At 38.8% G+C, this 24570-nt stretch overlaps 1 protein-coding gene across 1 annotated transcript; it reads left to right on the top strand.

Moving 5' to 3' along the window:
* Nucleotides 1-701: 701 nt before the first annotated feature.
* Nucleotides 702-24467, top strand: LOC145460424 (uncharacterized). The gene is made up of 25 exons (XM_081445235.1): nucleotides 702-1224; nucleotides 2503-2628; nucleotides 2984-3418; nucleotides 4183-4278; nucleotides 4979-5048; nucleotides 5684-5903; nucleotides 6615-6761; nucleotides 9464-9499; nucleotides 9939-10073; nucleotides 11122-11253; nucleotides 11665-11912; nucleotides 12738-13024; nucleotides 13500-13595; nucleotides 14512-14619; nucleotides 15481-15620; nucleotides 16196-16284; nucleotides 16870-17012; nucleotides 18902-19023; nucleotides 19250-19306; nucleotides 19824-19938; nucleotides 20426-20551; nucleotides 20841-20939; nucleotides 21186-21254; nucleotides 21905-21996; nucleotides 22604-24467. The coding sequence occupies exons 1-25, from the start codon at nucleotides 1189-1191 to the stop codon at nucleotides 23217-23219; spliced, it is 3840 nt and encodes a 1279-aa protein (XP_081301361.1). The 5' UTR covers nucleotides 702-1188; the 3' UTR covers nucleotides 23220-24467.
* The last annotated feature ends 103 nt before the right edge of the window (nucleotides 24468-24570 follow it).

The raw sequence follows: 24570 nt of genomic DNA, 5'->3' as shown, positions 1-24570 counted from the left end.
GTTCAAGACCATACACTTGTACTGTATTGTATGAGGGCTTTTGCAACTGAGTTGGTTTACGAGGCAACAGGTCGGAAAGCGATCATGGCATCAAAATTTGAGAAAATCTAGTTGTAAACAGAATTGCCAAAGCATGTTTCGTCGCGATAATTTTGTGATCCTGATAATCTGAAGCCAGTTATAGTCAACAGCGCAGCCTACAAGTTTACCAGTGAAGAATGCCGTCGCTCATTTTTTTTTTTTTTTTTTTTTTTTTCAAACTTTCTTGAGGTAATTAAGTGGCTCGACTCCGGTGTTCTAGCCGGAAGCGAAAACTAAAACTGAACCGAATGTTTGAATTTGAGAGGTTGAAATATTAGCGCCACGTGCAAAAGAAAAGGACTGTATTACGAATTTTAAATCGAGTGGAAACAATGTTGCTAATTAAGCATTTCAAAAATTTTAATTTGTATCGACTTTGGCTTCGTTTTATTTTGCTTTTTTTTTCGCCGAGCAAACACTAAAATGTCTTCAAATATGTCAGCTAATTAAATATCTATCGCCTGACGTTTTTTCTTTCATTGTCCAGATAGAAAGTTCACCTACCGCCAAATACCATACTTGCTCTTGGCTAGCTAGTCGAGTATTTTGTCTGAAAATCTTGTTTAAATCTGTTGAATTCCCTCATTCCACGAGCTTAGCATCATCTCTTTCCTGTGACTTGTCTTCTGGTGGTATAGGGGAGAATATTGTCTAACTTCCAGTTACGAAAATGTCATCTTTATCGGTGGAAAGGGAACTTAAACACACTGCAAATTTGCAGCTTTCGTTAATGAAGCCATTTTCAAGAGGCTCCAAAAGAACTTTCAAATTTTCCCGCCTTTTTCGCGGCCGCACACTGTTGCAGTTGCAGTATTTGTACTGTGGGGACTACCCTAGGAAAATTTTCTGTCCACTGTTTTGAATAATTTTGGCGAATTTCTTAACCCATAAAAATAACAGGGATAAGGGCGTTTTGAAGCTTTGAAAGACTATTTGGTCTCTCTTCAATGAACGCTACTGTGTCCTTTGCAAATCGGTGCAACTAAAGCTATATTACGGGGTGGGTGTCGGGTACTTTCAGCCTCTAATAAGAAGCCAATCAAAAGACGTCACAACTGGCGCCAATCTTGAAAGTCACATGACACAAATACATTGCGCGCATCCAAGATGGACGACGATGACGTTGAAGTCGTGGAAGTTACAGTGAGTGAGCTTTTAATGATCAGTTGTCGTGATTCTGGCGTTATCTCTGCTGTTAACAGTAAAATCCAGCGTTAGAAATCCCTAGTTAATATTGACAGTTTAATTTGAGCTTTGGAAGCGCTGCAATAGAGATTCTTCAGCAATGTTGTTTAGCGGCTTTCCTCATCTTTCAAAGCCCCATGTTTTTGTTTACGAAGGACCTGCAATTTTTGAATAGTTGCTTGTTGTGCATTGAGCGCTCATTTAAATTTTAACGTTTAAAAGGAAGAAAGTTCATTCTACAGTTAATGAGGCTACTTTTACAGAGTAAAAATTCAGCTCTTGTTGGTCGGCGCGAAATTTACCGCGGCATGTGTGCATTTCGCGCGAGATCGATTTCATGTGCATTTCGTTCGTCTGTTCGTGTTTTCCATTATGAAACAATGTGCTTGTGAGCTTTCAAAACTCCTCAGCTGCCATTTGTATAGAACTAAGAATTCCTAGTTTTGTATTTACTGCATTGATGGTGTGTATCTATGAAAGAAGAGAAGCTTCCATAATATTTGACATTTGACACCGGAAGCTCGAAGCTGTTTATAGCTATTATTAAACATTGCTTCATTTTGTCTTCAGTACACGTCCGCTATTTTTATTGATAGAGAAGTGTTTTCTTGCCTTCTACAACATGCACATCTTAAAACCAGAACGAAAAAGAAAAGTATAGCTAAATGCCTTTCGCTGTTATTCTACCGTGGAATATTGTAAACAAATGAAAAATAAACAATTGAATATTAAACATATGAATAATAAAAATATCAAACAGGTGAAATTTAACAAATTGACATCAGTTGTTTATGGGTCTGTCCTGTTATTAACAATGAATTTCTTCATAATATTGTCAAAGTAGCCTGTGGATCCTCTCGACGATAATTTTACAATAACAAATTGTCAAATTATCTACGTCAACATCACATAAATTATAAATGCATGTATCTGCCTGCTTATTGACTATGAAATTAGCCAATAAGCATGCAAGAATTTCTGCAGTTATTGTAAAAAAACTTAAATATATTAAGTTGTTGATGACAAGATAAAATTAAAGTCTTGAATAATTAAAATTAGCATCTAATTACATGTACTTTTTTGCGTCTACCTTATATTGTACGTGACCGTTAAAAATGCAGGTATACATGTGGTTTTACTGTGCGAATTATGTCAAATAGCCTGAGTTGCCAGATTTTTCTCACCCTCTGATGTGTGATATGTTACCTGTCACTGATGTAATCAATGTTTTCTTAGGTGCGTGGTAGTAGAACTATCTCACCAAAGAAGAAGCGCAAAAGGGAAGAGTTACCTTCTAAAACTACTTTGACACCATGCAGTGATGAGAATATTCTCCAAAGAGCGGCTCAGCTTAAACGAAGGGTAAGTTTTCTAATTATTTCCAAACCCTTAAAAGAAGTGAGCTCATTGTTACCTTACTATGAACCCAAGCCCTCAAAGACTATAAATAAGTACTGTAATTACTTATTAAGTCTTGGCATTATCTGAATGCTGTCCTTGTACGTGTTCATGTACTTTATTGAATCAGACACCCAGCCACTTGGCCAGATTAGCTCCATACATACAGTTCTTCTCAGTAGATTTTACCAGCTATGATGTGTGTTTCTAGTATTATAATACGTGTCTGTTGTAACTAACTAAAGGCAAATAAATGCGTGTGTTGTTAGGCATTGAACATGGACAGTGTTTTTACGTCTTTTTGTGTCACATTTTGCAGCTTGAATTTTGTGAAAAAGAAAGAGAAGAACTTTCAAAGAGATTTAACGAACTCAAGGAAAGGTTAACAGAACAACAACAATGTGAACTAGATGTCAAGCTTGAAACATCTGAAAAACATATTCCTCTTATTTGTGTCGGTGACGAAGAAGAGGATGATGACGTTGTGTTTATTTTACCAGAGGACTATTCTCCAAGAAAGAGGCAAAAAATTGACAATGAAAGGAAATCAGAGAAATTTGATACCACAGACAATCAGCCTAAGAAGGATTTAGCCATCACGTATTTCAAGCCACCTACAAATCTACCACATGCCAGGGAGCACTGCGCAGCTTATAAATTTGTTCAGAGTAATGTAACCACAGCAACAGTGTCATGCAATGAGAGTTATTGTGAGCAATGTTACTGCTATGTCTGTGATGCACTTGTGAAAGAGGTGAGGTGTAATAATTTCATTTATTTTAAATCTGAGTCTCTAAGACAAAAGAACTTCAGTGGGGTGAAGCTTTACTCAGTTGATTGTGACATGAGCGGTAGCAGGTTTGGATACTCCAATCACCTTTTATTGCCAAGAGGCTAATTATTAGAAATGATAATAATATTACTTTGAATTCTGAAAACTTGAGGGAGGATGTTTATTGGAGTTAGGCTGTTTCCAAAACATTCTAGACTGCTGACAACTGGGTTTTTGTCTAAGGGTCACTTATAATGTAGAGGAGTGTTCAGCAATTGCAAACGCAAAAGGGCAGTGTGGCTGTGGCCAAGTAGGGAAGAAGGCAAGACAAGAGTGGTATGACCGAGTAGGAAAGAAGTCATGTGCCATGCCCATGTCTCATTCCATTTCACTTAAGGTTTAAGTGTCTTGCCTCATAACCCCTACTAAATTTTCAGAGAAAAACAGGCTGTCAGCAGTTTACAAAAATTCAGAATAGACACGTAACCACATGCACTTACAAAAGTGTATACTGTACTTGTACAATCTTTAGACTTACATGTAAACTGTAACAAGTGCTCTGTTGTTTATACATGAAAAGTTAACTCTGTGATAAGACTACAGTAGTTGGTGACAATTGCAAAGGGAATTAGCAACAACTAAATGTACAATGTACATTGTACATAATTACACATTTGAAGCTTTACAATGTAACTGTGTTAACATTTGCTATTTAATCTGGAAATGTATATATTTTTCCTTTCAAGTGTGACTCTTGGAAGACAGGCACCAATCCCCACTGTAATGCATATTCTAAGAATGCCTTTTGGGAAAAGCTACGGAAGGCCACAAAGAGAAAAACGGTACTTGACAATGCAATTTCTTTTATAAATTCATTAACCAAATTGTGGATAAGTGCTATGTTTATCGTGGACTGTAAAAAAATAATCTGATTGATGTGACAACAAGGCAGTATGCAAATTGTCATGCAATGTTTTAGCACATACATGTAGACATTTGTGCAGTGTTAAGTAACAACTTTTAGAATGTACAACAATGTACATGGTAGCCTTTCAGAAATTGTTCTGCTAAAAAGCTGTGTTTCTAGGACTATAGAAATACAGAATGTATAATTGTATATGTAGCTAGCAATGTTGAGTTAGTGACTGCACAAGCTACATGTAGCAGAATCCACATTTCAACTGTAACAATGTAGGCAAATTATTTGAAACATGCATCTACAAAATATGAACATATATTATTTATATTTTATCTCATTTTCTGCTGAGCTACACTATACACTGTGCATGTCTAGAACGACTCATGATAACTTGGAAGAACAGCTAAATTTTGTACGTTATTCCTCAGTGAAGAAATTCAATGTACTGTCTTATGCAGCTCATGTTTCCAATGCAATTATTCAGACTCTCAAATTCTTACTTACAACTATATATTTTAACAATGTGTACTAACTTTTTGTTAACCTTACTTACATGTCGCTAATAATTCATGGTGGTCGTACTTGTTACATGTACATGTACACAATTCTTGATTCCTTTGCAGAGTGCTGTTCAAGACTCTTTATTGAAGTGTCTGCCTTCAGATGAACAATCTGAATCAATGGTAGCAGCAGGTGTGGACTTGAATGCTCCTTGCTTTCATTTGTAACTGATCTAAAAATTTTTTGTCTATTAAATAATTACTTATCTTAGAGCGGTTTTCAATTGAGTGTTGTAAAACTAAAACCAAACCAATTGCAAATCAATTAGACTACTCAGCCAATCTCAAACTGTAGTAAAACCAAAACCAAAATAATTGCCTGATTACTTTCGAAACTCAAATGAAAACCGCTCTAATGTAATGTGCTTAACAACAAGAGAGATTGTACCAAGATTTACCTCAGTTATTCTGAATTTCAACATCTTTACTTAATCTCACAAATTATAGTATTCTAATTGTTTGTCATTATGTGCAGTCTCCACAGGTCTGTACAATGTCGGGTTTTCCAAGAAAATCAGTTTTCTTGCTTGTTTTCTGGACAATCTGTAATTATGTTATTCACCTGAATGCCATTCTCACTAGCCCCCCCCCCCTCCCCTCCCCTCCCTCTTACAGAAAATTCTAACATTGTAGCATGACTGATCAATTTACAAAAAAGGCAAAAAATAATAAACTAATTAATACTGAGAATAATTTCATCTCTGAAATAACTTTGATTCTCTGAATTTGATCAGTAATGGGATTTCAATGTTATTTCTGTGTGTTTAGCTGCAAAAGCTGCAGAGCTCTTGGAAACTCTGAAGGATAGGCTAAACGACTCTTCGAGCAACTTCAGCTCTCGGCCATCCAGTCCTTCCTGTGATTGCGATTGCCATTATGATAGCTGGGGTGGCAGTTCAGATGGTGAAGGATGTGAAGGGTGTTATGATTATCATGAAGATTCTTATGGTTATGGTGGTAACTGGAATATGTTTGGCAGCTGGGGGAGGTATGTACAATGCACTATAGGTCCAGACACACAGCTGACAGATACTTTCATACTTGCCTTCACTTAGGCCCTGTCCCGATTGGAGAAATTTGAAAACGCCATGAAATTTGAAATTGCACAAATCACGCGTCATTTTGGATTTTTATTTGAGGAAAATTCCGAAAGGAAAATCACATGATTTTTGTTTTCAAAAAGCTCCGTTTTCAAATTGTTTTCCATTCACACTAAAAGTTAAAGCCGGCATTTTCAAATTGTTTTCTCTGGCTTGAAGAGTGTTTTCTATAAGCTCCATTTTCATGACAGACTAGTGGGTAACATAGGCCTAACTGTGGAAGGTGCAGAGGCCTCATAATTAGTGCGCTCATGCATCTCTGGTTCAAGTGGTCCAGGTGCAAGCCCTGGTTGGGTACATAGCATTGTGCTCTTGGTCAAGACACTTAAAATAATCCCTTTTTCCCAAGATGTTAATTAGCTTTGGAAGAGTACATGTACATGTATTTAATAAAAGAAAAATGCTCGTATTGTGCGGTATGTTCTCAGGGTTTTCATCATCATTTTCAGCAGGAAGGCAACTGGTTTTCACAGGGGCGCAAAACTACATGTATTTGAATTTAATTTCTTGATAAGAAAAGCGAGTATTTAAGTTCTGTGACTGTGAAATTTCTGTATAATTTCATGGTTGCATTCTGATTATTTGTGGTTACTTGACAGATATGACAGATTCGGCTTTGATCTAACTGGAAATGTCTCCATTACTGTAAGCAAAGCTAAAGAGTATTTAGCTGATAATCAGCCAGGCTCAGCAGCTCTTGTACTTGATGCCTTGACAGTGGTACTGTTACCTGTTGACAATGAAAGGTACACTAATGATGAATTTATTGTTGAGGAATGCCATATCGTTGTGTCATTTTTCTTGACCATGTTCACATTAACTACTCGGGTTTCAATAGGAAAGCTCGAGTCATAAAATGCAAGCATTTTGGTTGCCAAAAGGGGGGGTCATTGTCTCTGGCGTTCCATGCGTAGACCATGGAAACTGGGGACGAGAAATGTGACATTGCTCACTCTTCGTGACAGGATGCAGTGTTTTATGAAGAAAGTTTTGGTGAGAATTGTGCCTTATATGTTCATCTCACATACAAAGATGTCGATCGTTTTCAGAAAGGGTTGGTCTACAAATTACGTATATTGCTTGAAAGCCAGCCAGGTAAGCAAAGTTCATGCTCGAAACGTTCTCGTGAGATAACAACTGAGCCGATTGTGGTATGAGTTCAAGCTACGAAAACACTGGCAAAAAATAGTTAGTCAATGACGGTATGTGGTTACTGCTGTTATTATTTGGAACATTGCAGTAAAATGAATCATATTGCAATAGAATGAGCTAAATATGAATTCAAAACAATTTTGGACTCGTAGTGCATTAAAAACATGCGACTTGTTTCTTGCACCACGCAAAATATGTCAATCCCCAAAGTTGTAAATATAAGACTTTTGGTAACTTGAATTAAAGATCTTATCTCCAAGTTAGTTGGCTTTCTAGTAGGGTGCAGGAAAAAAAAAATAAAGTGTAAATTTGGAGGCACATTGTGTGGGAGAATTAAACCTTCGATTGTGCAGGGAATTGTGCAGGATTATCGACGAACCAATGTTCTTGTCAAGTCCTAAGGAGCATCTGAGTTGACGTGATAGTTTAGCCAGTTATTTCACTAGTAGTTCAAATACATTTAGCAGTCTTAGCTATCGCCAATTCTTTAATTGGAAAACTGTGTCTGACTGCAAAAGAAAATCATGTTGCGTGACATGAACTAGACGAGCATGAAACCAAAATAAATAGCAAAACAGAATGCTGCATCTTCCGCTATAAATGAGAGTTCTTTTTAAAAATACTCCTGCCTTGATTCAATAAAAATAATTATGTAGCTTGAATATTTCCTCACAAACTGCGTTAAGGGTTGCAAATTCTTGGAAGTTATCTGCAAAATACACAACTTGAAAGTTTATGCAAATTTTGTGCAATGCAATTTGAGCCTAGTCACAGGACTGTTGTTTTTGCGAAGGAGTTTATCATGATTTGTTTTGGCTCTCTCGAAAGGGATTATTCGCCCTCCAAAGGAGATATGACTCTTGAAAAGGGTTTAAGATCGCAACACGGCAAAGATGTTCAGCTACACAATTTACTCAGATCGCCACGACCAGTAAACAAACTTCGTATAATTTCTGCTAGCATGTACAAAGTGATTGCCATAAGTTGTAAAAAGACCTCGAAAATTCTTTGCAAACAACTTCTCCATCAACGCAGAGACAGCTGTGAACCAAAATGGTTTAAACTCACAACTTGCGACAGGATGAGGAGGATACTTAACGAAGCAACTTGAATAGTAAATATCTAAGCGGAACTCTTGTGCGCTAAAATATCCTGATTCTTCAGTTTGTTTTTATTGTGTCCAATACGCGGTTTCGTAAAGTATGATTTGATACTGTGGTACGAAGCCTGAGTAAAGGCTCTCAGAGCGTCTAGTTTTAGAAAGTTTTATGACAGAAGCAGTTAAATGCAGTTGATGGGAGTATGATGTGCAAATCTTGGAAACAGTTAGTTATGGTCTTTATCTAAGTATGTTGCAATGCTGTCAAATTATGTGTGGCAAATTATCATGGCTCCTTTCTATTGGTTACTGTGACATGTTGCGTGACATGAATGTCCTAATTTGTCAAACCTGTATTTAGAGATTCCCAGATGTGCGAAAAGTGTGATCTTCCCACCATTAAAAGGTGACTTGTTGTTTAACAGAAGGTCTCTCCTTTCTTATGTCTGTTAAGTGTTCTCTGGCATATTGATACAGTTACACCCAAAAGCACTTCCATTCTGTAGATTAATTTCCTTGATAAACAAAAATAATTATAGCATCATAAAAATTCTAAAACAAGATACTGTAGTATGCACGAATTGTGCATATGGGTAAATTTACATTTTGGCACGCCCTAAATAAAAAAAAAAAAAAGATTGAGCACATGTACAGGCAGAAATTAGTCAACTGCACATTCCATTTAAGTTGCAACTTACAATTGCCAACTGGGTAAGAGACTTTCGCAACTACATGTATGCTGCATATACAATAGGATCCTGTTTTATGGCGACCCACTTAATATGCATGACCACCCACATACATGCATTAGTAAGTAAGTAAGTAAGTAAAGACTTTATTTAAAGAGGGTAAAATAGTATAAAAATACTAACAAACCAGTGGCCCTCTAAAAATTATGTACAATACGGATGTTAAAACTATGGCATAACTATGAGATAATATAATGAATAGAGCAGTAGTCATTATTGGCGGTACTTAGAGCACATACTGCATTTAAATTTTGTCACATTGTGCAGTTTACATATTATACATAATAATTATGTACAGCACAGTAAAAGTCAATTTTCTCCTTAAAAATGATATCTGCGACACTCAGTTGAAAATTATGTACATGCACATTGTATATGTATGTGAGTGTATAGTCTGACTTGTGCACATCAGCATAAATGACTAATTTTGCTGTTATCTTCACAATAGATGGCCTTCCCATCAAGTCACTTCAGCAATTAAAAGGTAGAGTGTATACAGTGATTGCTTTTTTTGTCTTTTTGGCAAACTTGAAATTTAGTAAACAGCTTTTGAAGACAGCAATTTGGTTCCCATTTTCTTTGAAATATTTCTCTGTATGACCTTACTTTCCAAGGAGGACCACTGTTTCATAATGTTTAGAGTTTTGCAGTTTACATTTACACGTAGTTTCACATGCTCTGTAGTCTTGCACGTAGAAAGCCCATTTTCTGTCATTAGATTGCAGTTTCTCCTTTACGTGTAGGATGTAGTGTGAGTTGGAATTATGAATTTTGTTAAGCACTAGCCCCTGTCTAATACTACAACTGTATTCAGCTGCCTCTATGAGTCATTAGTGTATGTACATGCACTAAATGTACTTGTATGGAATACACTACTTGTACATAATATTGTATTCACATTTCTGTTGTTGGTTTAACAATAGTTTGCGAAAGGCTTGGATTGAAGTGCTAATGCACCCTGACCTGCCCAAGAATGTGGAGGACAAAGTTAGAGAACGATTAAAGAATGCTATCGATGGAGCTATGATTTGTTCACCTGAGAGCTCTGGCTTGAATGTGTAAGTCCCTTTTTATGCAGGTGTACTCCAGGTGATGTTTATATGAACAGCTTCTATGTACTGTACGTTTGTGGCCCATGCATTTAGGAAAATTGTTGTTAAATTCATCAACAACAATGAGCTTGGGGAATGGTGCCTGAAAGGATGGTGGAGCCCAAGAGCAAACTAAACTGAGCGTGTAGTGTATCCATGACAACCCTGTGAGTAGCAACCACTAGACCCAGACCTCCAAAGGGCTCGGAGGGTGAAGGGCCTGCAAACAGGGTGGAAGCAGTACAATCAAGTGTGAAACTACTTAGTGGGGTGGGGGGGGGGGTGCAGGGGGTCTCTAAGTCTTGAGATCAGCATTGGATAGTGTAGGTTTGTAAGAATATTAGGGACCTTACGCATATGTGACGGCGACGGCGAGGACAACATAAAAAATGTGGTTCTATTTTACCTTGGAATTTCGCATTTATTTGGAACTGCCCAGTGTGTCTGTCGGTATTAAAACTTGCCCCAGCTGAATATGCTATGAATGCGTTCAGTTCCAAATAGAAAGACGGAAAATTAGCCGTTGTGGTTCACGTTCTCCAGACAACACAGAATATGGTGATTTCACGTTGCTGTGTTACAGAGGACAGCAAAGAAATGTACCAAGAATTATAGTGCATGTGCATAGCCATTGTTCTGCTATTAAACCTTTTGTTTGGTGACATTCTCGTTGCCGTTGCTGTCGTGTTTTGCCTAAGGTCCCTATTATTGCAACGAGGCAAGTGCAAGGCAGAGAAAAAGGTGAAAAAATTGCCATCCAGTCATCAGGGGCAAATATATTTTCCTGGTGGACAACTGATGATCAACCAACCTACGTGCACATGCACATGTAAATAGAAAATAAGTAAACCGAGACTTGTCCAGGCCAAGCAAAATTTGAGAGCTGCTTGTCTGCAGGAAGTTTTCTTTGAACCCTACTATGGGGCTTCAACAGTGAATCATAGTTACAAATTATGCAGTAATATTCAGTGGACACTTTGTCCAATGTGCTTTTTGTCCTATGGCCCTGGTTTAGGATTCTTGAAATGAAGAAGTGGACTGATGAATTACTTGTCAAGTGTTTTGCGGGTAAATTAGGAAATGATTTCATCAAAGAGGATGATGATGTGGCTGAAGCTCGACTGGCTTTCTTGGAAAAGAATAAAAGGTACATGAAGTACATGTAATGTGATTTTTGTTTTTTGTCAGTTCTTCCTATCAGGTGATGTCTTTCTTTCTATCTGTTTGCCTGTCTGCCTGCCTGTCCTGTACCTGTCCTGTACCTGTCCTGTACCTGTCTGTCTGTCTGCCTGTCTTCTCGTCTGTCTGTCTTTCTCTCTGTCTTCTCTATCTACCTGCCTCCTTGTCATTCTATTAGTTGGTCTGTCACTATGTCTGCTGACTGCCCTTATCATCTGCCTGCTTTTTACATGTAATTGATGCATTTGGCTGTATGTCTTCAGAAACGTGTGTAATTATTTCAGACACCTACATAATTATACATATGTTGTTCTTCTATCAATTTCTGTTTGTCAGAAGACCACCAGTAATTCTGCTTCAAATTCTTTCTCTCTCCCAGATTCTCAGATGCTTTATCTTACTTGTTAAGTTGCAAAGTAACCCAAAAGAACAGGAACTCTTCATATCATTATCATGGTGTATCTGTAACAGCTACAGACCAGCGGCTAACAAACATGACCCAGTACAGGAGGAAATTTGTACTGTTACTGGCCAAAACAGGAAAGATCAACCAAGCTCTGAATGTGTTGACTTTGCCAGTCTCAACAGACATAACTAAAAGTGTTATAACAAACACAGTTCTTAAAGGTCAGTTACGTGTACATGTACAGGATGCAGGATGCAAAGAAAACAAATTTTCGGGCGTAATTAAAAATCATTCTCACTAGCCCCAAAATGTTTGTCCATTACAGTACTTTAAATAATTTATTTGAATTCCTCAAAAAGTTTCCCAAGAAACTTACATGTAACCTGCTTAGGCAAGTGAAGGGCAGAATTCCATAGCCTCAGTGGAAAATCATCTAACCCTGAACTATCAGACAGGACTTTCCTTTCACACTGCTGTGTACAGGTAAATTGTGTTGTGGTGCAGTTTTTGACCACAGCTCATTTTGCAATTGACCATTTTCGTATTCTCGGTATTGGACTGGAACTAGCTTGCAACTGAGGCTAATGCAGGGAGTCTTTTCAAATGCAAATGGCATTAATCTCTCTTTAATGATATTTCCCCACATGAGCCTCCAACACCAAGAATATGAAAATGGCCTATTTAGTAGCTGCAAAGTAACTTTTACCATACTAAATGTAATTATTATCAGATTTGCAGCCTGGTAGATTCCCATCTGACTGAAACACATGCATACCTGCAAACTTCTAAATTGAACCAGCACAGAGCTGATACTTTGAGACCATTAGACTTCCAGACTGGCCAGAAAATGTTACTTGGATAAGTAGTATAGTCTATTGTAGCTTTGCAGACTTACAGATTAAAGTCACTTACATACACAGTACATGTACAAATAAATAATTGTACTTTTCATCTTGCAGACATTCAGACCTGTCAACTGTAGTTTTGTACTTTGTTTTGTACTTTCAGCCCAGCTTAATGGTTGCTACCTCTGTTATCTATTCCAGATTCCAGAGGTAATGTACCTTTTTCACAGTGCACTCTTGGAAACATGGATTATTCAAGCGCTAAGGAGCTCCTCACTGTCTTTGTAACTGACAACAATTCTACTGAGACAGGAAAGCTTCCTTCACCTTCAGATATACCCGAAGAGACTTGTAAAAAAGCCTTGGCATTTATACTGACTGGAACACAGGTCAATTCTAATCTCCGCTTGGAACAAGCAATGGAGTGGTACATAAACACACTCTGTGTGACTTTCCTGTCTAATGACTGTCCAAATGAAAAGAGAAAGGTCAGTATAATGGATGTACATAATCATCAGAGTTTAAACTCATCAACAGTAGATGAGTGTGGGGAAGGTGCCTGTAAGGCTGGTGGAGATACATCCTATGAGCCGAGTGTACAGGGTACTAACCTGGCCTACACCTAACTTAGGGAGGGATGGATTGTGAGCAAAGCCTTTGGAGACAACGTAAATGTTAAGCAACACAAGAAAAATGGTCTGACCTCGCACAAGAGAGCTGTAAATTCCTGGGCCTCCCTGCAGAACCCGCAGACCACTCCACATCAAGGAGGGACACTGCTGGCCAGCAGCTTTTTGAGTTTAACTCAGCCTAAATAAAATTCAGCCACATGAACCAGTATTTTAGTGAAGAAGTGGTTAGATACAGCAGTTGTGCTAAATTTACAATATTTGACCGTCATTTAAAAGGTTAATATTTTAATCTTCGAACTGAAACTTGTGTAAAATTTCCTTTTTTGCACAGCGGGCGGTAAAAGAGGCGGAGGTACTTGTTACGAAGGCAAAGCAACAATTCCTTTCCACAAGTGAGATCAAACCTCCCAAAGATGTTCCCTTCAAGGTACATGTACATGTATTATTAATACTATTGTAAGTAAACTTGGCTGCAGAGAAAGATGTGAAGGCATTCATGTCATCTTTCATGTCTTTGTATTGTTTAAACTGATGTGGAGTATATATGAAATAATTCATATATGAACTGTGGTTGTAGATGAAAGTGAAGAATGATCATCGCAGTAAATTAATCTTTCCAATTTAAGCAATTGGAAAGAAGAAGCCTGAAAAAAATTCAGGGCTTCAACGGGATTCAAACCCATGACCTCCACGATACCGGTGCGATGCTCTACCAACTGAGCTATAAAGCCACACATTGGGAGGGAGGTCAATTAACCTCGCTCCCAATGTGTGGCTTTATAGCTCAGTTGGTAGAGCACCGCACCGGTATCGCAGAGGTCATGGGTTTGAATCCCGTTGAAGCCCTGGATTTTTTTTCAGGCTTCTTCTTTCCAATTGCTTAAATTGGAAAATTTACTGTGAGGATCATTCTTCACTTTCATTGTTTAAACTGTTGGTTAAAATTATTCAGTCTGGTAAGGTAAGTAAATACACCACAGGATTTTTAGTTGGTAGTCACTTCTGAACAAAAATCTTGAGAGAAGGGAAGAAACTTGACTATCACTTCATTACTCTCTGCTTGAGGAATAAGAATGAGTATCAGTGGTCTGTTAGGTTATTTTGACAGAATGGTGGAGGTACATGTCTATGTGTGTGTGTGTTTTGGAGGGGAAGAACGGGGGGGGGGGGGAGTTCATCTGTGATGGTCTCTCTACTCTCACATACTGCATACAGTAACACCTTGAGATGCCAAACGTAAACAATGGCTCAAAAGAATCATTCTGCAGTCTCCAAATAACTATTGTTGTTTTACTTTACACTGTATGTGTAAATTGTTTTCTGTTAAAATATTTTTCTCACAGGTGTTTGTAGTGGAATTATTTGCAGCCCTTGTCGCCAATCTCTATGTCAACAACAACTGTTACCCTTACTTCCCAATTTCAAACACATTGGAGATCTTCAAAAGAAAGGTTGTGTAAATAAAATAATTATATACATGTACTGTAAAATACATTTGTATATTAGTACTTGTGAAGGGTGCCACTGCACCCCTCTCCAGGTGTATAAATGGGTACTGATGCGTCTAATTTGGGGTTTTGTAACCATAACCTTGTGATGGACTGCATGTGCAATCCCACCCATGGAAGATAATATATTTTCCTATTTATTTACTTTATTGGGTGGAGACTTTGATTTCAATCTGAGGCAAACTTGGATATCAGTGCAAGACAAGACTCAAACTGGAGTGAAGAGTTTTAAATGTCAGTACGAGTATCAGCTTGGAAGACATGGTAGCCTCATGGTTAGTGTGCTCAACTCTGGATCTGGCAGTCGAGGTCCGAGCTCTGGCCAGGGATATTATGTTGTGTTCTTGGGCAAGACACTTAACTCTCACTATGCCTCTCTCTAGCCGAGGGTATAAGTGAGTAGTGGCGAATAATATAATGGTGAGGGTAACCCTACAATGGACTAGCCTCTCTGCCTGGAGAAGTACATGTAGAAATACTCTTGGTCAATTCATGCTATAGAAACTGGGATAAGCTCCGGCCTGATGTGCTACTTAACTCGTATGGAGACTTTACCATTACTACAAACATTACCAATTTGTCTACTTTAAATAATTGCCGGGGTGGAGGTTTTCTAAACAAGTCCTTGTTCAGTGACATGTTGACAACCTCAGCACAAGTCATTTTTTGTGTGGGTTACAGTGTTCATATGCATTTTATAAACTGCAGTGTAGTGTATCATTAATTGAATATCGCTTTATTTTCCCATGCCAACACATACATCTAATTAACTGATGTTATAATTATGATTATGCTCATTCACAGAGTTTGTTATGGGGAGCTTTGTCAGTGGTACTCTCTCCAGTAATGTGCACCAAAATCAACAGTCAAATTCTAAATTTTGTGCTGGTTAACATCATGAAATCACTTGGTAGTAGATGTATTCCATTTCAAGTCTACACAAGGTTTGTTGTGTACTGTGCAGTGATGTGTACAAGCACTGTACATTGTGTGTGTTAATGAGAGGCTGTTAATGAACTGAACTGAAGCACCACAGAGTCCCTAGTCTAAAAAACAACAGGCAGTTATGATACTGTGCACCTCTGCGAGAAGGAATAAAAGAATGACTGAATGAAATTGATGGATGGGAATAACTAAATGAAATGATCACTTGATGAGTGATTGAGTGCGTAAATAAAAAAAAACAAAAAACAAAAAACAAAAACAAACAAACAAGTGAACATTTGAACATACTTTACATGTAGGAATGAAATAGTGAATGAATTAATGAATGTGGTAGTCAGCCGGCAAAATTTAATGAGCACTCAAATGAACGAGTTAGTGAGCAAACAAATGCATGAATGAAAAAAGAATGAATGGATGAGTACAGTGTATCTAACTTTCTTGGCTTTTTTGTCTGGTATCTCTCCCACAGATAAAACAAACAGGAAGTGACACACAGTTTTCTTAGGCCGTGGTACATGTTCTTTAAAGACTTTAAAGACTTAATTAATAAACTGCCTATTTTTCTTCCTTGCAGCTGGGTTAATAAGCTGAAAGACATTAATGGCATTGAGAAGAATTATGAGATTGCGCTTTGTATCCTCAAAGAAGGCCAGCGAAAGTCAGGTACAGTGGACTTTAAAAAGTTGACAAGAGAAGTCCTAAATAGGAATTTTGCTTTTGACTACCATTTTGACAACCTCACTGGTGTCAAGTGTTTGGTCACTATGGTGTACTTGGCAGTTACATGTGCATGTAAGACTCGTGTGAAGTTTGTAAACAGTGATTGGTTAGTTGTTGTCAGTTTTGATCCCTCGCCCTAGGTAATAACACTATAGACCAACTACTATCAAAAACAAATTCATTACAGTTGTCAACTCAGGAGTGTTTTTAAGGGCCGTGCACTGGGCAAATTGACCGGCTGAGGACAATTTTGCCCGGATTTGACCATCTAGTGGAGAGTTTTTCTTGCACAGAAGTTCAGTTCTAATAGTCTTGCCCACCTGCGAAAACCAGTTGCCCTCTTTCTGAAAACGTTGAGAAACCGCCGAGCTGTTCAGGCAAGAACATGTAGCACTGTTGATCAACAGATTTCACGTACATGTAAATATTCCAAAGAATTTATAACTTTGCCAGCCTTTACCACATTGGTACTCACGTAATCCTGGGTTTAAACCATTGAGTACATGTGATTTGGGGTTTTAATTCAAGGTCAAGACGGCTTGTCATTACGCAAGGATGCAGTGTTGCTGGTTAAGAACCTTTTTGATGCTGCTGATGCGCTGTTAAACAAGGCTGGCAACTGGGGTGGTAAGGATAGGCTGAGTGCCGTGCTCAAGAAGATAAAGAAAGATGTGAGTAAATGTCTGGATCAGGGGAGTTTTACCCCTCGATATGACTTGCTAAACCCCTCCTCACTCAGTATTTAGGCTAGGTAGTTGTGGTCAGTCCGATGTATTATCTTACCGCATTTAACAAATTTTTGTTGTTGTATTAAACTTTGCTGTGTTCAGTGTCAGTTAAAGCCTACACGTACATTAGTAAGTTCGTGGTAACTGAGAGTGAGGTCTTTGCGGGAAAATCTCAAACTGAGACCTATCGCTCGGTCAATACGGCAAGGCCGAGGTTTGAGATTTTCCCGTAAAGACCGAACGCTCAAGATTAATAAGTAGTACATTATATGGCTTTTTGTTTAGTTTTTGCAGGCCTGTGATCGGCCCGTGTGCAATACTGGAGAATAATGCCCTAGTATTAGCCAATCAGCATGCGTGTTATGTCGACTACAGACACAAGTCATATAATAGATCAAACTTAATGCCCTTTAAAACCCCGGCCAAACACAACATATCGGGCGCAACATGTTGCGCTCGTTTGGCCACCCTGTTGCGACATGTTGGGTGTTGGCTCAAATTTGAAAATGGTCAAATTTTTCATGCAACATTTGCGGATGTTGCATGATGTTGTAGTCGTTTGGCCAGGTAGATGCAACAATTTCTCGCCCAGGCATGCGCACTTGTTCGATTTTCAATACCTAACATGTGGCAACACGTCGCAACAGAGTGGCCAAACGCGCGCAACAGCAATGTTGGGATATGTTGCGTTCAAATGTTGGGATCGTTTGGCCGGTGCTTGCAAATGCTAGACCAACAATGTTGGGATTTGTCGTGTTGAGATGTTGCGATCGTTTGGCCGGGGCTTGAAATATTAAATCTGTTGAAAAGTACTGTTTATTCTTCCAAGTATAGTTCAAGGTACCTACAGTCATGAGTGTACATACATGTAAGTAGACTACGGATAGTCGCTCTTTCGCTTAGTCCGTCGTGCGTGACTCGAAAGAAAACGTACCGCGAGAAAAAAATGGCCGCGCGAAATCCTGGGGACGAGGATTTCGCGCGGCCATTTGTTTTTCTCGTGGTCTTCTTTCGCGTCACGCACGACGGACTAAGCGAAAGAGGGACTACTCGTAGTCTAAAATGTAAGATACGTGACAAAACTTTGGGCTGTGAAAGCGTCGGACCAAAAAAAAAAGTAAATACTCAAATTTTTTTGCCAGTGTAATGGTTATAGTGGGCTCTGCTGATAGCTGTAAAGGACTACTCTCACAGAACCTCCACCCAGTATTATGAAAGCTTTCCAGTTTTAAATTATCAGGGTAACTTGATCGAAAGGTGAAAGTACAATGTAACTCTGTGATGGACTTGCATTCCATCCAGTACATGTTGCTTGCATGCAGAAATCTACCATTTTCTTTGCTTTGCTCATTTCTCTCGCAAGTTTCTTGACAATTCTGAATTCTTCCCCGACGTTCAAGAAGATTTTCTCTCCTTCTGCTTCCAATGGGCGTAAAACGCAACACACAATTGAACATGTTAAGTGAACGACAAACTCGCTGAAAGTTTATTGCATAAATTATGTCAAGCATCTCATGTTGATAGCCACCAGTCTGAGTCGACTTTTTACGCTTGTTGCTTAGAAACCAGTGAGAGCGCAGTCCTCGACTTCTGGAGAAACAGTTGGATACTGGAGCACGATTAGACAGGACGCTTTGCAGACGTCATTTTTCTGTGTAAAGCAAAGAAAATGGTAGATGACTGCACACGGCCTACCCATCAAGGGAATATTCACAATACATGTACTCCTTGCTGAACTTGTACATGTAACATGCAATCGTTAATAAGTTTTGCAGTCCTGTTAATCTGATCTGAAGTATTCAATATTTAATTCAATGCTGTCTTCTGGTTAGTTTGGTAAGGAAGTCTCCAAACATGGCCTGAAGGATTTTGAGGGGCAATTGATGAGTTTGTGTTTCAAGAACGATCCAAGTTATGCCAATTTCAAGGATGTCAAGAAGGTTTACAATTTAACGTAAGGATTCTTTGCTTTGTGTTCACAACATATTTTCAGTTTGTACTCTTGTTAATGTTGGTTGTTGTATGCTCCCAAAAGTCTCCAGTACTCCTCGATAATCCCATAAGGGCTTTCGCAGATGCTCTTGGCTCCAGCGAGTCACTCTTATCAAAGTGAGCTGTTGGCGTAAAGATCATACGAAAAGTTCAGTAGTGACCGATTTCTTGTGATGACTTGCTTTTAGGGACAAGTGGCCATCATTAAAATCATCAATGATAGACTTCCTAAAGAAGCATCGAACGTAAGTACGCTCGTGTTTTAAGTTGTAGCGATGAAGGAAACAAAGAAAGATATAAACAGATAGACGAACACACAAACAAACTGATAGACGGACTGACTGGGAAACTGACAGACCAATAGGACAACTGGCAGACTGACAGACCGACAGACAGACTGACTGGCAGTCTGAGAGACCAAGACCGACTGGCAGACTGACAGACGGACTGACAAGCAAACTGATAGATGGACCAACAGACAGAATGGCAGACTGACAGACCAACAGACCGACAGTCAGACCGACTGACAGGCAGACTGACAGATCGACAGACCAATCAACAGGCAGACTAGCAGAACAACAGACTTACAGAGACAAAACAAACTGACATGAACCTTGCTGAGCCCCAACTATACTACCAATAAGAGAGATTAAAGGATCTCGTCTGTTCATTTCGGTTTGCCGTCTACCATTTGTTGTACCTCCGTAAGAACGTTTTTACTCACTAATAGAGGTTTCGATGTGTTATCTTTGTATTTAACAGGTCTCACACCTGCTGTTGTATTGAAGTGTTCGCTAAATGTGGCATGTTTAAAGAAGTCAGGGCCACCCTCTCTGCAGCTGGTTACACAGGCTCTCATCCCAGTATCTGCGAAAAGGTATTCGTTGCCTTAACATATGAGATGGGTTAGCTACTCAGAGAAGGGGAAGATATACATGCAGTGGTATCCAAAGTTCCGCTTGAAGGCATTGGAAATCTTGACCCATTTTCAATTTTCCGTGTCCTTCCCGAGGAACTGTTTCAGGTTGTTCACAAAATTCGAATCCATTTCCATCCTGGCCATCATCAGTTATCCTCGCTGCTGTCACGCTAAGTGTCACGCCAAGCTGGCATAAAAAAAAAAAAAAATGAATAAATAAAAAAATAAATAAATAAATAAATAAATAAATAAATAAATAAATAAATAAATAAATAAATAAATAAATTTAAAAAAAAAATGTCGGAGCACTCGTTAGTTCTTGTGTTATTCTCTGATTGGTTAATTAAAATTGGAAATTCCTCGAGTGCGTCAAGGAAGGTTTTCAAAGTAAATGTACAGTGTTCAATGATTCCTCCTTCTGAGTTAATTTCTGTTCTTTTTGCAGATGAAGGCTGTCATGTCTAAACTAAATAAAGACGAAGCTTGTCAATTTGCAGATGCCTGTTCTGATTGGCTGGCTAAAACTCTGTGCGACACAGCCTTCGCACTCTGGCGATGCAACTACAATCATGTACGTTTTATGTATAATAAACAATTATTCCACTGTGAGCGTCCGTTAGATATGAGATGATAGATAGCCTGCGAGTGAATATATACTCTTGGACAGCATTATCCAATGATCCAGCTTTTAACAATACTTTATATTAATCCTCTGTGGCACGGGCGTGAAATACCGGAATATATTCCGGTATTGCCAGCCTCTATTTTTTCTGAAAAGGTGAGACCTTACTCTCCTGTCCCCACGACCCTTCTTTCAAATCTGTTCTTATTAGTGGTGCTAATCATTGTTGTTTTTGTAGATGCATGAATCTCTGCTGTCCTGTGTCAGAGCCATCGCTGCCATCAAAACACAGACTTTAATTGGCATCCTGTCAGGAGCAATGCAGAACGCATCCAAGGTAAACTTTTAAAAGGATAAGAGATAAGATGAAATATTGTGGCTATACAGTTACTGTACATGAAAATTCCGTAGCAGAAGGCAGGAGTTGTGCCGCCACTTCCGCCTCACTCTGATGGATCGTGGAAATGACTTTGCTAAACAGAAAATTTGTGAAATTAAACTAATATTTTTGTTCCTTCCAAAGCATAGGTGGTGTTTTATTGCAGTGTCAACTTATTCCTTAATTATATATGTGCTTTTATAGTTGTTTTGTGACAGGACTGTTCAATTGAAACAACGCACTGATCTTGAGCGCTGGCTACGGGACATCAAGGTATTTACGTAAAAGAAAATAATAAAATTTAACATTGCTGTCAACATATTTTGTTTTCAGCACACACGATACAACTAACAAGTACATAAGATGTATGGTAGTATCGGTCACGAAACCTTTATTTTTTAGTTTTTGGACACCGTGTTTTTTTCATTTTATTGGTGTTTCACGTTGCCATTTCTTTCGGGGTGACACAACAGTCAGAACTCTCTGAGCAAGGCTAACTTATTTTGATGTGTTTGGATGTCTCTTCATTCCCAGTTTGCAATGGAACCGAACTGGAAGGCTTTTCGTGTCAGCGGCCATTCATTAGTGATTTGAACACCAGTTCAGCTAGCCATGAAGCTTTAAGCTCCTAATATTTATTATGTCGTCCATTATTTCATTTTATTTTCCTGGAAATAATAGTTAATTTCGTGCCCTGCGTTAAAAGGCAATGTTTGGATAAAGCACAGTAAATCCTGGTTTTCCCCTCGTCATTATAGCCTCTTTGTGCTTCAACATGTATGGTTGCCGCCAGTCTCTTTCTCTCTCTTTTCTAAGAATCCATTTTCGGTGACCCCTTCATTGTAGTCAAATGAACGGGGTTCCACTTTATGATATCATTCAATTTTGCCACTATAGCTGATAAACCATTTTTTCTTTGGTAGGGATTGTTTGGAAAGCAAGAGATGACCGCGTGGAGCTGGGCCTTCCATGACCTAACTACAGGACCGCTGAAACGGAAGGGTGCAGTCATCAAGTAGGTGTTAAAGATTATGATAAAATGCTTTCTGCTGCAAATACACCCTGTGCATAAATGGCGCTGATACATCCGAAGCCTCACATTCATGTGAAAAATCCTTTGTCTGGAAACATCAGCACGAGGCTATGGATGTATAAAGTATTGTTATTCAAATTTAGGCGGCATTTATGCAAAGGTCCATTGATCGAGATACCTTTGTTTATACTATCAGATTGTTCTGTTAAGTAGCACATTTGACTTGAGGTGGCCGCTGTGTTGTGTTCTTCGGCGAGAAACTTAACTCTCAGAGTGCCACTTAAGACTTTGCACCCAGGTGTATGAATTGGTACCAGTGACTTGCTGGGGCAACGCGATAAACTGCCTGGTTTCGGAGTGTGTGTGTGTGTGTGCGGGGGGGGGGGGGGGGGGACTTTTTACATCCATGGGGAGTAAGTGTAACAGTATTCCCAGTTGTTGATTCTTCGCCGAAGATTAGCATCGGAACTTGCTTCCTCTCGTTACAAACTTTTCCTTTACTTTAGTTTTAATAGGAAATACATTTAAGTGATTTTTTTTATTTCTTTATCGGCATACGGGTTACAAACAATTTGTTTTCCAATCCTAGGCAACTGAGGAACAGTGCCTCGCTGATGTCAGCTACGCTCTCTTACAATCAACTGCTTGCTGTGCAAGCCAAAGCAGCCACAAACAACACGTCCAGCGGTAAACAGGCACAGACTTCAAAAGCACCCGGAAGTGGAACCCAGGCCTCTAGTGCTACTGCTACAGTCCCAAAACAGACTGTCACTACGCCTGTGTCAAAACCAAATTCTAGTAGTTCCGCTCCGAGAGTAGCGGGAAATCTCCAAGGAGATAGTAGTGCTTCAAGCCCGTCAACAACAGTCAACAAATCCTCAAGTAGCTTCTACGGAAGGAGTAGTTCCATCCCAGTGGCCAATCAGTCTGTCAGGCCAGCAGTTTCTACACCAAACACGATTTCGACTCAGAAAGCGGCTGTAAATCTTCCCGTGAATACTTCAAGCTCAGCCGGGAGTCCACAAGTTGCATCACGTACGATGACACCGCCCGCAATCAAGTTTGTGAGCATTGCACCTAAAAGCACAAATGCCTTAGTAAGTCTACCGACTTCAACAATACAGGCCGTCCCAGGCTCTTCCTCTGCGCCGACGGCCGGCAACTTGGTAACCTCGGCCTCTAAAGGAGGCGGCAGGCCTTCGTAGGATTCAGTTCCTCTCCGTTTGTTTAGTCAGCGGTTACAGCTTGTGGGTAACCGCGTGCCTTTTCTACAAGACAGAACATGTGAAGGAGAGAGAAGAGTATTTATCAATAATTTCATGAAACCAGCGACTGGAAATTTCCTTGTAGGCATTGACAAAGAACGGTAAACAGAAAATGCTATTTGCTGCTTTAATAATGCCCCTGTTAGTAGAACCAAGTTTAAATCATCGATAACTAATAATGCAGCGATTTTAATAAAAGCTTCAATTTCAGTTTTTTCCACGCATAACCTAAAGGAATTATTTTATGCTCGGCCGGATTTTTCTGTTTGAAGAAAACAGTAATAACCATCGATAGAGTCTTTGGAATGAGATTGAGTGTACAGATTATTCAGAATTAATGGTATGCGTTTTTTACTTTGCTTTTTCCCCCTTTCTATAAACCTTGTTGCTGAAACAACATGTATCATTTGCTGTCGAATTGAATTGCGAGTCCACGGTTTCCATTCTTCGGTCAGCGAGTTTTCTTCATGTTAGGAACATGTGGTATCATAGTGTACAGCATTTCAGATATCTTGTCCCGTCATCTAAGTTGTACGTTTTCTAAGTTGCCGTGCATTTGTTAACAGTTGCAAGTATAATTATTTTAAGGTTTAAAGAGAGTTATTATAAAATTTGTTATAAAGTTAGAGATTATGGTAAAAATTGAGTTAAATGTTAAACGAATTTAGAAAGGATACTTTTCACGTTCATCGAGGCAGAAATAGAGGCACAAATTAGGAACATGTGGTATCATAGTGTACAGCATTTCAGATATCTTGTCCCTTCATCTAAGTTGTACGTTTTCTAGGTTGCCGTGCATTTGTTAACAGTTACAAGTATAATTATTTTAAGGTTTAAAGAGAGTTATTATAAAATTTGTTATAAAGTTAGAGATTATGGTAAAAATTGAGTTAAATGTTAAACGAATTTAGAAAGGATACTTTTCACGTTCATCGAGGCACAAATAAGAATAATTTTTGCCCTAGTAGGCCTATGTCTTGTATTTTGTGGCTTGAAGATATCGCTTTACATGCATGTTTTAAGTTTATATCTGATTCAAGGCCAATCTTTTGGACTGGTTCAGACTTGAAACTTTGTACGAAATATGTCACTATGTCTGAACCAGCGGTGCCAAGAGGACAAAATGAAATACAAGAAGTTCAGTTCTAAGCACGTTACTGTTGGAATAAAGAGTTGCTTTTTGCTACATTGTTGTTGGGCTTTGGTCTGCCAATTAGTATTGCGGTGTACAACTTACACGAGAAACAAATCAAACCAGTTCGTCAACGGTTGTACAGATGGAAAACAAAAA

This window comes from Orbicella franksi, chromosome 11 (genome assembly GCF_964199315.1).
Source record: "Orbicella franksi chromosome 11, jaOrbFran1.1, whole genome shotgun sequence".
NCBI lineage: Eukaryota > Metazoa > Cnidaria > Anthozoa > Scleractinia > Merulinidae > Orbicella > Orbicella franksi.
The sequence above is the reverse complement of the archived record's forward strand: the minus strand, read 5'-3'. Positions and strand labels throughout refer to the sequence as shown.

Excerpts from the sequence above, each read along its gene's own strand:
- LOC145460424 (XM_081445235.1), top strand. The coding sequence starts at position 1,189 with ATGGACGACGATGACGTTGAAGTCGTGGAAGTTACA. Across the intron at positions 5,049-5,683 it reads TGAATCAATGGTAGCAGCAG|CTGCAAAAGCTGCAGAGCTC; the intron begins GTGTGGACTTGA and ends CTGTGTGTTTAG. Across the intron at positions 13,596-14,511 it reads CCAAAGATGTTCCCTTCAAG|GTGTTTGTAGTGGAATTATT; the intron begins GTACATGTACAT and ends TTTTTCTCACAG.